At 36.7% G+C, this 13,303-nt stretch overlaps 1 protein-coding gene across 1 annotated transcript; it reads right to left on the bottom strand.

The window, feature by feature from the left end:
- Positions 1 to 1,511: 1,511 nt before the first annotated feature.
- Positions 1,512 to 8,933, bottom strand: LOC107561341 (myotubularin-related protein 7-like). Its single transcript, XM_016245768.1, has 13 exons — positions 8,374 to 8,933; positions 7,821 to 7,943; positions 7,527 to 7,689; positions 7,200 to 7,357; positions 7,002 to 7,104; positions 6,077 to 6,123; positions 4,765 to 4,899; positions 4,540 to 4,677; positions 3,855 to 3,904; positions 3,563 to 3,763; positions 3,292 to 3,426; positions 2,971 to 3,097; positions 1,512 to 2,461 (listed from the first exon to the last, which is right to left on the bottom strand). Exons 1-13 carry the CDS (start codon positions 8,425 to 8,427, stop codon positions 2,102 to 2,104), a joined length of 1,794 nt encoding a protein of 597 aa, XP_016101254.1. The 5' UTR covers positions 8,428 to 8,933; the 3' UTR covers positions 1,512 to 2,101.
- Between the last annotated feature and the right edge of the window lie 4,370 nt (positions 8,934 to 13,303).

Genomic DNA, 13,303 nt, shown 5'->3' on the forward strand with positions numbered 1-13,303 from the left:
GACATGGTTCCAGTAATCCATGTCCTTAGCCCGCAAACAGTTTGCTGAAGACAAGCAGACTAAGGACATGGATTACTGGAACCATGTCCTGTGGTCTGATGAGACCAAGATAAACTTATTTGGTTCAGATGGTGTCAAGCGTGTGTGGCGGCAACCAGGTGAGGAGTACAAAGACAAGTGTGTCTTGCCTACAGTCAAGCATGGTGGTGGGAGTGTCATGGTCTGGGGCTGCATGAGTGCTGCCGGCACTGGGGAGCTACAGTTCATTAAGGGAACCATGAATGCCAACATGTACTGTGTCATACTGAAGCAGAGCATGATACCTTCCCTTCGGAGACTGGGCCGCAGGGCAGTATTCCAACATAATAACGACCCCAAACACACCTCCAAGATGACCACTGCCTTGCTAAAGAAGCTGAGGGTAAATGTGATGGATTGGCCAAGCATGTCTCCAGACCTAAACCCTAATGAGCATCTGTGGGGCATCCTCAAACGGAAGGTGGAGGAGTGCAAGGTCTCTAACATCCACCAGCTCCGTGATGTCGTCATGGAGGATTGGAGGAGGATTCCAGTGGCAACCTGTGAAGCTCTGGTGAACTCCATGCCCAAGAGGGTTAAGGCAGTGCTGGAAAATAATGGTGGGCGCACAAAATATTGACACTTTGGGCCCAATTTGGACATTTTCACTTAGGGGTGTACTCACTTTTGTGGCCAGCGGTTTAGACATTAATGGCTGTGTATTGAGTTATTTTGAGGAGACAGCAAATTTACACTGTTATACAAGCTGTACACTCACTACTTTACATTGTAGCAAAGTGTCATTTCTTCAGTGTTGTCACATGAAAAGATATATTTACAAAAATGTGAGGGGTGTACTCACTTCTGTGAGATACTATATATATATATTTGAATTCTTTAAAGAACTCTCTTCTGTGGTAAGACTCTTCTATGGTGTTATAAGATAACACAGTTTAGATAATTTCAGAATTTCATGTGTTGCAACCCCTTTTGAATGTTTTGTTTGTCTCTTTGCTTATAAAGGTTGTGTTTGTTGTTAAAATTACAAAAAATGATTTTGGGATAAACGCAATAATGTGAGCTGTGATTACATTGTCCCAACAAAAAATCAAATAAATAATATTGATAAAACTAGATCACTCAATTTCCAGAAATGCCTTTATTTTTTATATATACTGTATCAACATTACACATCTCGTGACAAAGTGAGAGGTTAAGACATGGTAATAGGTGAGGAAATCTGCAATATGGATCTAAACTGACCTAAATCTGGAGAACTGTCTCCATTAATCCTTCAAAATAATTTAAGAAAACATTAATTTCCTAAATGTATACATTAGTATTAATATATTTTTTGCTTCACTCAATGCTTATTTGGTCTGGTTTCTTTTGGTTCTTTGCGTTTCTTGGAATTAGTTTTTTAACAAACAACAAAGATCATTGTGCCAGACAAATGTTTTACACTATGTTCAAAATAATTTAAGAAAACATTAATTTCCTAAATGTATACATTAGTATTAATATATTTTTTGCTTCACTCAATGCTTATTTGGTCTGGTTTCTTTTGGTTCTTTGCGTTTCTTGGAATTAGTTTTTTAACAAACAACAAAGATCATTGTGCCAGACAAATGTTTTACACTATGTAAACTATCCAAGGACCATCCGAATCCACTAAGAAATAAATAGCTTTAAATAAGTAATTTCTAATGTAAATATCACATTCATTTCACAATAAACAGAATTTTCAGATATTCATGTTATTCAAGTGCACAAAGTGCAAAAAATTAAGATCAGATAATTTATTGCACACAAGTATTTAATGTTTGAAAGAATTCATGCTAATGAGAAATTATAAATATATACTAGATTAAAATATCACTCTTTATATAGTACACCTGTATTACATGTTCAGACAGAAAGACATGCTTCTGTAATGCCAGACACATGTCCACATTGTCCAATATCTTTGCATAATTTGAAATACCACACTCATATCTTGATCACATACAGCAGATCAAGTAGATCACATACAGTTGATCAGGTACAGTAATAGCTTTTTCTTCTTGCAAAATGTTGCATTTGTTCACGCTCTGTTGGGGCCAGTCTCATCCGAATCAGGATCCTTCACACTGTCCTCACTTGGCAAGGACTCTTCACCAGAAGAATGGGAGCTGAAATCTGCCACTCCTGACTCCTGGTCACTATTGTCAGCATCAGAGCTTTTTGGTTTGTCTCCAAACAGGCAAAGCTCTGAGCTTTCTCTCTCTCCTTGTTGTAGGGTGAAAACATTGGGAGCACCACCTATAAAGCCACCGATGTAATCCTGAGGAGTATTGGCCAGGCTTGTATCTAAAGGTAACGACCACAGGGCCTGCTTGCTCTCCAACACACCCTTTTGCATGTAAAGGGTTTTTGCACGCTCCTTATCCAGAACAGCCAGTTTCTGCAAAGGTAAAATACTTGATCACTGAAGTTAAAAAGGCAGACTTTGTGTGGATGATAATTCTGCATTTGTAGAACACGCATATTTAAAGGAACATGCATAATAAAATACATCAAAAAATTATTAACAGTTACTGAAATGTTACTCAATCTCAGGCCAGCCGAGATGTAGATGAGTTTGTTTCTTCATCGAAATTTAGCATTACATCATTTGCTCACCAATGGATTATTACTTGTGGATTATTGTGATGTTTTTATCAGGGCTCTCATTCTGACGGCACCCATTCACTGCAGAGGATCCACTGGTAAGCAAGTGCTAAATTTCTCCAAATCTGCTACGATGAATAAACAAACTCATCTTGGATGGCCTGAAGGTGAGTACATTTTCAGCAAATTTTCATTTTTGGGTGAACTATTCGTTTAAGTAAACAAGGTGGTCTTCACAATTTCATTGTGATTTAAAAGAGATTCAAATCAAAAGATTTTTTAGGCAAATATCTGGTGTTCTACCTGCTCACAGAGAGCCAGATCTTCCTCAAGTCGTTGCGTTTCCTCTTTTACAGTCATCAGACAATCTAGCTCAGACTGACGTGGGTGCAACTCACGATCAAAACGGTTATACAACCTTCTCCAGTATCTAAACACAGAAAAGACAAACAATTTTTGCAGTTAAACAAACAAATACCATAGATCAGTTACTCTGACTTTTAAAAACAAATTAATACTTAGGACTAAAGAGAAAAACCGCATGATAAAGAGAATAAACATATGTATTATTAGTGTATATTTCATTGTGGAGAAGAAAAACCAATTTAACATGTTATGACATACTTAAAACAGTAGGGGGCAGTTCTGGGCCTTAGAAGTCCCTGATTCTGGCTCTGATCAGGTTTGAACAGAGGGTTCATGAAATCCAGCTTGTTCTCCCATAAATGAGGCCATATGGAATGAGTTTTCTCTTTGATGCTACAGAAACACAAAACAAAAAAACACATGCAATAAAACGTGTTCAATACATGCAGAGAATACTGGCATACCCCGTATCATACATTTTGGCAAATTAAGTTTTGACATCATGCCATCAAATACACAGGACAATTACCACAGATCTTTCCTCTCCTTCTGGCTGTTACAAATGAAGTTGCCATAGTGACAGGAGTAGATGTGGTTGTGGATGCTGATTAGAAACTTCTCATTGTACTCAAAATAACAGGGAAACTGTTCCATAAGCTGCCATAAACAGTCCAGGAACTGGTCTATGACAGGTGACACTTCCTTTGCTTCTCCATCAAGATGACCACATCTGAAATGCCATAAAGTTGCTTACATTTAGAATGAGCACTTTTGAGCTAATACATCAGAAAACCTCTGTAAATTATTCAATGAAGGCCAACCTGTGTGAAAACTTGTGTCCAAAAGAAACCCAGTCTTTCTCAATCAGCACCTACACATAAAATAAACAGAATAAAATACCACTCCAAAGTAAGATCAGTAAGCTCTTTTAAAAAAAAGAAATCGATAGAAATCGATACTCGGCATGGATGAATTAAATAGAAAGATCGTCAAGTCAACAAAACAAAAATAGGCGAGGAATAAAACCCAGATGGATTCAAAGCACCCCTACAACACAATCTGCTTTGCCAAGAAACTCTCCTGTGGTACAATCAATGGTTCACTGCAGAACATCTTTGTTATAGACAGTAAAATGCTAAGTGGTCTTAAGTCTTGGTTTTTTAAATGCACTATGGGAAGAAATGAAGGAGAGCTGCTTCTGGTTCAAGCTGGTCTACACTCCTAAAAACAGTTTTGGCATCCATGGTTGCATGAGATCTTTAACCTTTTCCAAAAGGATCTTTATAGTGTAAAAAAGGTTCTGCAGAATATTAAAATGTTCTTCACATTAAGGGGAAAAAAGGTTTCTTTTAAAATCTGTTAACTGAAATGTTCTTTGGGGAACCAAAAATAGTCTCTCTATAGCACTACTGCAAAAAAAAATTGAAACCTTAACAGAAGGATCTTCCGGAGCATAATACTACAGTATATGGTGAAATTCATTTTCTCACTTAATAAGCTGGAGACAATACCCTCTATGAGTTTCTGCTGACTGTTCCTCATCACATGGATGTTTTCAATGCCGATGAACTGGAACTTAATGTTGCAGTAGTTGTCCTCATTTTCGTAGCCTTTGCCCGCAGCTCGGTTTGCCATTGCATTTAGCTGGAAATAAATGAGTCTTACATAAAGTGTCTTTCATGTGTAATTTTGCTATCTGGTCCATCATATACTGATATAAAGTGGACTGACCTTGGGTCTGGTGTCTACAACATACATGAATCTGCTGCCAGGATTAGACTTCATGATGGCCTGCAGCATTTGCTCATCCTCCAGGCAGCGAGCACTGAAGCCAGAGAGAGGCTGACTGCTGCGACATATTGTGGCCTAAAAAAAAGACATTGTATGAATAGGCGTTAGCATATGTTGGTATCCTGTGGTGTCATGTTTTTTTTTTTTTTTTTTTTAATGGACACCAGTATTGGTCCTTGTTCATTAGGTACCCTAGAAAAGTGAAGTCAAGACAAATAAGTGTTGGACAAAATAGTTTTAGTGGTACAGTGTTTCTTTAGTGTGAAAGTGGTCCTTTAAAAAAAACATTTAAAATAAATATAGAAATATATGTATTTATTAATTATTATTATGTACACAAATAAATATTTAAATGTAATTAATAAATAAAACAAAGTTTTTAATGTTTTCCAAGTAGTAAAATTGTGTGCTGGACAGCTTCAAAGTAATTCCCAGCCTGGTCCTTTCATGCTTGATAAATAAATTCAGCTTTCTGAACAAATGGGAAAGGGGCCCCAGCATTTAAAAATTAAAATAAATAAGAAATACATTTTAATTTAATAAAATATAATATTTTAATATATTTGTAAAAATGGAAACAAAAAGATAATTTTTTAAATGTAAATAATTGTAAAAAAAAAAAAAATCTAAATTATATTTTAATACTTCCATTAAAATAAACTCTGCTCAATCGAGTAAAATGCAATAATTCAGCCTAAGAGTAATTCCCAGTCTGATCCTGTCATGCTCGATTAATAAATTCAACTTAAAGAGCAGAAGATCACACTGTCCTCTCTGTGGAATGGGCACTTCATGAGAATTTGGCCCTGGTCTCATAAAACTCTAAAGGCTGAGCTTGCATTATTACTTTTTTTAGACACTGTTCTAATCATATTTTGGGATTAACGAACCATGAATGGGGAGATATTAAACTATAACTGACCCCTTTGGGCCTCACCAGCATGATCCTTATGTGGAAGTCACACCAAATGGGAAAGGGGCCCCAGCATTTAAAAATTAAAATAAATAAGAAATACATTTTAATTTAATAAAATATAATATTTTAATATATTTGTAAAAATGGAAACAAAAAGATAATTTTTTAAATGTAAATAATTGTAAAAAAAAAAAAAATCTAAATTATATTTTAATACTTCCATTAAAATAAACTCTGCTCAATCGAGTAAAATGCAATAATTCAGCCTAAGAGTAATTCCCAGTCTGATCCTGTCATGCTCGATTAATAAATTCAACTTAAAGAGCAGAAGATCACACTGTCCTCTCTGTGGAATGGGCACTTCATGAGAATTTGGCCCTGGTCTCATAAAACTCTAAAGGCTGAGCTTGCATTATTACTTTTTTTAGACACTGTTCTAATCATATTTTGGGATTAACGAACCATGAATGGGGGACATATTAAACTATAACTGACCCCTTTGGGCCTCACCAGCATGATCCTTATGTGGAAGTCACACAGACACTGTTCTAATCATATTTTGGGATTAACGAACCATGAATGGGGAGATATTAAACTATAACTGACCCCTTTGGGCCTCACCAGCATGATCCTTATGTGGAAGTCACACACAAGTTTCTCCATGTGGTTTGAATTCGTGTGTCCAAAAGAAAACACAGAGACTCCGAGGAGAATATTTGACCTCAATGAAATGAAATGTCTTTTAAAAGAGTGCCGAACCCAAGAGGGTGCAGAAAGAACTTGACCTTGCTTTTAAAATATCCATTATTGCTGTAAATCACAATGCACACACATGCTGCATGACACATTTAGTATCTAGCCATGGTAAATTAACTACAATTTAATGTTTAACTGACTGCAAGTTTGAGTTGGGAGTAGAACAGTGCACTTTCTTTGTAAAGAAACCAAATCAAGTTGGAGTTTAATGCAAAATCAAGCTGCATCACATTAATGGTCCATCAGAAATTAGGTATCTACAGTATACAGTGGTGTGAAAAAGTGTTGGTCCCCTTCCTGATTTCTTATTTTTTTTTGCATGTTTGTCACACTTTAATGTTTCAGATCATCAAACAAATTTAAATATTAGTCAAAGATAACACAAGTAAACACAACATGCAGTTTTTAAATGAAGGTTTTTATTATTAAGGGAAAACAAAATCCAAAACTACATGGCCCTGTGTGAAGAAGTGTTTGCCCCCCTGTTAAAACTGTGGTTTATCACACCTGAGTTCAATTTCTCTAGCCACACCCAGTGAGCTCCCTATGATGACAGGGAGGGTGACGGATTGAGGCACAAACAAGTCAGCTGGGTAAGTATCACACACCTGTGTTACAAGAAGAAATGTTGTGCATTAAAAAAACAAACACTTACATAATATATTGATTGTATTTACGTAGTGATGGTTGGTGATATACTAACCCTGTACTCTCGGTTGATTGGGGTGACATGCCATAGCTTATTTGGAAGTCCCATTCGACTGTACTCAGCCTTCAGATCTAAAAAGTCCCATGAGTGCTCCCGTTCAGCTTTGTCGACATTGGGATTGAAGGAAAAACAATACAACTCTTCATATTTTTCTGCAAGTCAGAAAACAAAAACATGGTACACTGAAATAAGCATAACAGTGTAGTAATTGAATTACTTTTGAAAACTGTATTAAATACACAAATGCTGATTTGTCTGCAATGATATCGTTATCACAGTATATTTCTAAAACAATGCCAAAATGCATGCTAGGTGACCCACCTGGCCTGGAGAGACGTGAGAGTGAAGTGTAAACATTGTGGCAGTCGCTCTCTTGAGAAATGATCAACTGCATGACCTGAAAGTTCTTGCAGTGGATTAATAAAGGGTATCCGCTCTGAGATGCTTTATGCTTTACAACGTTACACACCAAACTGTGCAGAACCTGTGAAAAACAAACATAAAGTGTCAGTTATTGTGCTTATAAAATTAAAGTAGTTCATATTTAGAACACAGAAATTCTGCACAATGACATACCAAAAATGCCAAATGCTAGTTTACACATCAGACACTTACCCACAGCTCACTTCTGTCCTCAGATCCTTTACCGACAAAGATCGTGTGTGTGGCTGTCAGGTAGAGCGTGCCCACTTGAATTCTTCGAGAAGAACTTCTGTCCACTAACCGGACATTTTCAACCTGTGAAAAATAACCAAGTTAATTAGACAACATTAGTATTAGTGATGCATTAAAACACCAGCTCACAAACATATATATTAGTGACCATCATCCTTCTGGTCTGAAATTATACTGCATGTTTTAATTATCTGTGATCAAATGGCAAAACTTAAAATTGAATATGGCTTTTCAGTCATTTTCTTTACATTATAAATAATGTAAATTATAACAGATGCAGGCCCCTGTATTTTTATCCTTGCACATTGGTCTCGGAGTTGAATCCAGCGAATGACTCCATTTACAAGATCACATTAAAGTCACACTAAATAAAACACCATAATAAAACCTCAAGTTACTAATGCTGAGCACGTGGAAGCAATGCGTGGAGATGTGAGGTACATGTCATGAAAAAGGGAATTATTGGATCATTGAATGGATGCTGGAGATTTACCTTTGGCATTCTGATGTGCTCCATCTCTGACCACCACACCTCCGTGCAGCTCATCAGGGTACAGAAATACTTCTTAGTGTCATTCTATTCGAGTGATATTGTGTTCATTTAAACACAATAATATCTGAATTATTGTTAAAACGCTGAGCTGCTTTGAATCCTGGTTGATACGGATACATAGGGCTCCTCCCGTCATCTAGTGATTCACCGTAAGGTCTCTGTGCCTCGCTGACCGCTGCTGGGTCCTAAAGCCGAACAGTTTCGTGGTGTAAGCAAATTAGAAAAGGTCTTTTCGCCAAAACTATAAGGGTATTCGTGTGCATATATAGCGCATGTATGCCGTTTTCTTAATCTAATGAAATTATGTTTTACTCCAGTGAATATTTAGGTGATGTTTGAAGTCCTGGATACAAAAAAACATTTCCTATTGTTGATGCCCAGGAAAAGAGATACAACTTGACTTGTATGTGGGGTTGACACACTAAAAAAAAACAATATAGGGTAAGTTGTCACAGCAATGTAGTTACACAACAGATGTTTTCAAGTCTTCGGAAGAAACATCATGTTACAACTATTACAGAAGTTATTGGCATATAGGAGGAAACCTGTTTTTATACGACAGTTCAATAAACAGGAGGTTAATTTTGAGTAAATGACATTTTAGATACAGTTTGTCAGTCACTTTGTCAATGTTTACCAATGAAAATAGCTCTAAAGCCACTATTAACCGATCCATTACAACACCCAACAATATTTGTCTGTTTTTTTTTTGTTACTAAATGAATTATGGTTTTTAACAAATGACTTATTCAGTAGCTACATTTACATGCAACCAAACAATTAGTAATAGTATTAATGGCTTAATCTGACTGAAAATCCTTCATGTAAACACATCAGTCCATTAAAATGAGTTTGATCCAAATTTTGATCAGGGGTGGTGTAGATCTGAAATAATCTGTTCAAAAAACAAAACAAAAACAAAAGTAAATGCTTGAATCTGACTAGCAATCAGATTAAAAAAAATACCTATGTAGGATATATGCACATGTCGTGCTACGCACTATGTTCAAATACATTTATGTGCCTATGTTTATTTACAAACTTTTTACTAAAAAGCTCCTATGATATATATTTCAGGTTTATTTTTAGATATGTCATCAGGGCAAAAATGACAATTCTAGGTCTGGTGACATTATTGTGGTGCTTTCTCTCCCTCTTCACTTTTCTACAGTGGATGGAAGATAAGATCCACCTTCCTTTTTACAGTCTACGGTCACCACTTACTAGTGTAATGATGTAACTTGCAAGAAGTCACTGGAGTCATTGAAAAATCCCCACAGCACAAGCACAGTGATACAAAAGTATTGTTGGACTGTTATATCAGCATGCACACTGTGGATTATATATTGTTGGGCCTGAAACCACTGAGTAAATATTACATGGCTGAATCATGAAGCTTAGCAGGATCAAACATCATTATGACCTTGAACAGTTGATGACTTGTTTAAAAATGATTTAATGGCAGTAAAATTATGGTTAATTGTATAAAATACCCAAAATTGACAAACATGGCGTACATATTGTCTTCTTGACCTTTTTTTTATCCCTATCTTAGTGATATTTATTTAACCAATTTATATTTTCCCTAAATTGTTCATTTTTCCCAGTTAATAATAGCACACATTAAGTTCACAGATAACTATATCTCATTCTTAAAACCTCCCTCCCCCATCTCCCTATACAAAATACATATTGACACTTCTGTGACGTCATATGACTCTTTGAGTTAATCAGTGAGCCTTTTTAGACAGTTGATTGTGCAGTTTTGTTCTGTACATGCAGCATTAATGTTGAGGGGAAAATAGTGTCAAGGACTTTGATTTTGTCAATTGAGCATTTCACGTCCAATCACCACTGTGATTTAGTTCAGTACTCTTTAACTTTTTATTATGGGGACTTTTATATCGTTTGCCCATTTTGATAGATTATAGGCAAATTGTTTAATTGAATCTAGGAGATTTCTCTTTTCCCCTATCATATGCTTAAAATATTACTGCAGAGATTTCAGAAAAATTGTTACTAGTGGATCTTTTGGCCTACCATTTTTTTAAAGCTTGTTCAAGCCTGCAGAATTTGAGAAGGCCTACTATGTATTATAATGTATTTAGCCTGAAAACATATATGCATTCACCTATATGTGTCATTCCCCCTTCTCTAAACATGCCTCTAATAACCACCCATGTCCCAGACTTGAGCAATGCTTACAATTTAATCAGTAATTATCATCCATATCAACCCATAGTACACTAGATTGTATTGTATATGTAATGGAAAGGACCGACCCACAGGAGCAAACCTGGGGTTATGTGCTCTGCTCAGGGCCATAATGGTTAATAAAGCAGGATTGTAACTTCAGTAATGGCCCAGTTTCTGTAACTAAGGATTGGTCCATCAGCCTTCAGCCTTCATACCATTTTTATTAATCATTATATCATTAGTTGACATGCAAAAATCAACAAATGTATTCTAAAAAAACTTTTGGCCTACTTTAAAAAAGTAGTTTATAAAAGTTTAAAAAAGTTATTTCCCACTGCATTGTTGGCACAGAAAATTGACTAAGCTAGAAATACCTTGGAGCAGTTTCCCACAGGACCACTGTGCTGAAGAGGATTAGGCAAATTGGGCACTTTTGTAATAAAGCAAGCATTAAGTAGCTCTTGCAATACACACAGGTGATCATTTCAGCTTTCACATTGGTATTCAAAATAAGCAGGATTATGGACATTAAGAAAGGTTCCTGGGTCAGTATGTCACTATTCACTGTGTAAGTTAATATGCATATCTCCTCCTATTGCACTTACTGTAAGTTATGATACCAGATCATGCTTTCTTAGCATAAAAAAAAGCTTTGTCGTCTTACCTTCACCAGATTCTCCTTAGGAAATGCAGTGATGTCATAGATAATAATTTTCCTATGCCGATGTTCAGTTTAACAGATCAGACTTGTCTAGATATTCAACTTTAGCAGAGGCAGCACAGTATCATTCATGTCTAAACTTATAATCTTCTGGTAACAGCTATAAGTGTCAGTGGAGTAAAGCATCATTATTGGTCTTATTCCTTCAATCAGGCTGACCATTTAAGATGGTTCTTTAATGTAAGACGGTTAACAGGTAACACTCTAAGGACTCCACCGATGGTGCATCATCAAAACAAAAGCAAGCACACAGTGACACTCTGCATTAAAAAAAAACTGCATAAAAGTTATTTGTTCTCATAGATAAAGAGAAAGAGAGGGCAATTCATCTTCGTAACAGCTGCATGCGTTTTGTAACAATGACAATGCATGAAACTTAAAGGTGCAGTAGGAGATCTTGGAAAATGCTAACTTTAGCCTGATAGCACTGAAAGCGAACGTCCCACCCTCCCTGCAATTGCTGTCCAAACCACGCCCCTGAATGCATATACGCTCACAGACCAGAATACCAGAGACAACATTACAATAGGCTACATCAGCAGTTCCCAATTCCAGCCCATGTTCCGAAGTGAAGTAAACTTCAACAGATTTCCCCCGCTCAGGGAGGAGGGAGCAATGAACACTGTGTATGGATCATATAGTTCGGAACACAGTTCATACACGTAGCTCTCTTCTAATGAGCTGGTTATCTGAATCGCGAGGACTGGAATTGGGAACCGCTGGGCTACATCATGTGTCATTTACCGATGAGAAAACTTTAAAAGTACTACAATACCAGGAAGGAAGATCAGGTTGTTGATGTTTGTCTACCATTCTCGCTCTGTCTGCACACTGTCTGAACGCGCTAATGACATATCCTGTCTGCTTGAACCAGGTGCGCAGAGGTATGCAGATACATACGTTGACAGGCAGGTAGGAAAGCCAATTAAAACGCTCTGACCGAGCGTTTTAATTGGACGAACATTTCTTGATCCTACGCCTTCCACAGAATATATAAATACAGATAAATACATTTAGACCACTTAACTTAATGATTGCTATCGGGATGTGAAGAGACTTAACATAACAAAACATTTTTCTGAAGACAATCACCTATTGCACCTTTAAGTTGATTGCACAGCAGTTTTCCGATTTGCATCCTTATATTCTTATCTGTAGCCGTTAGCTTGGACTGTTCCCAGTCTTCCCACTAATAATTGACTTGAACATATCCTGGTGACAGTTCTGTTAAGTGGTGTGGAGTGTGCCTATGACAAACAGTTTCAGTATTTCATGACCTGAAATGAATGTGCAGATGAAAAAAAAATAGTAGTTGAAACTAACTGGTTTCTTCCCATTTCTCAAGGAATCTTGTCTTCTTTTGTTCTCTCTGCTGTGTAGGATTACATTGGCATATGATGCTCTTTGGACTTGATTTTATGCCTGAAAAGGCCTCTGGGTTTCAAACCAACAATGAGAGATGTTCGCCAGTGCCCATTCAGTAATTTTTTTATGCAATCTAAAGGCTGTTCATGTGAAATGCACCTACAGTTTCTGTTCTACACATCTTGTGGTGTTTCAAAAGTTCTTTAGCAAGTAATTGCATCAGGCTTTTAATGTAATTTATTTTGATTCATGTCAGGCCTGATTTTACCTGATGACTGTGCCAGCACTGGCAAATGTGTTAAACCACATTCCCTGAATTTCTGTAAAGCAGTCTGTTCTGCTGTTTCACTGGGTAGTGTGTAAATGTTTGCAGTGGTGGCCCTTACTTAGCCATCTATTCAGAGTGGCATTTACTTTCACTGTAGTGTTCAGATAGATAAATGGCACAAAATGGACACAGCCTTACATCTGAGGAAGAATAACAAATCTGCCCGGCACATGCTAGAGAAGAGTGATTGGAGAAAAACTCATTGTACCACACAGTTTCAGAAACTTTCATATTTTCTAAATAGAAGGTAGACTGAGTAA

This window comes from Sinocyclocheilus grahami, unplaced genomic scaffold (assembly GCF_001515645.1).
Source record: "Sinocyclocheilus grahami isolate Dianchi unplaced genomic scaffold, SAMN03320097.WGS_v1.1 scaffold23.1, whole genome shotgun sequence".
In the NCBI taxonomy this organism is placed as follows: Eukaryota; Metazoa; Chordata; class Actinopteri; order Cypriniformes; family Cyprinidae; genus Sinocyclocheilus; species Sinocyclocheilus grahami.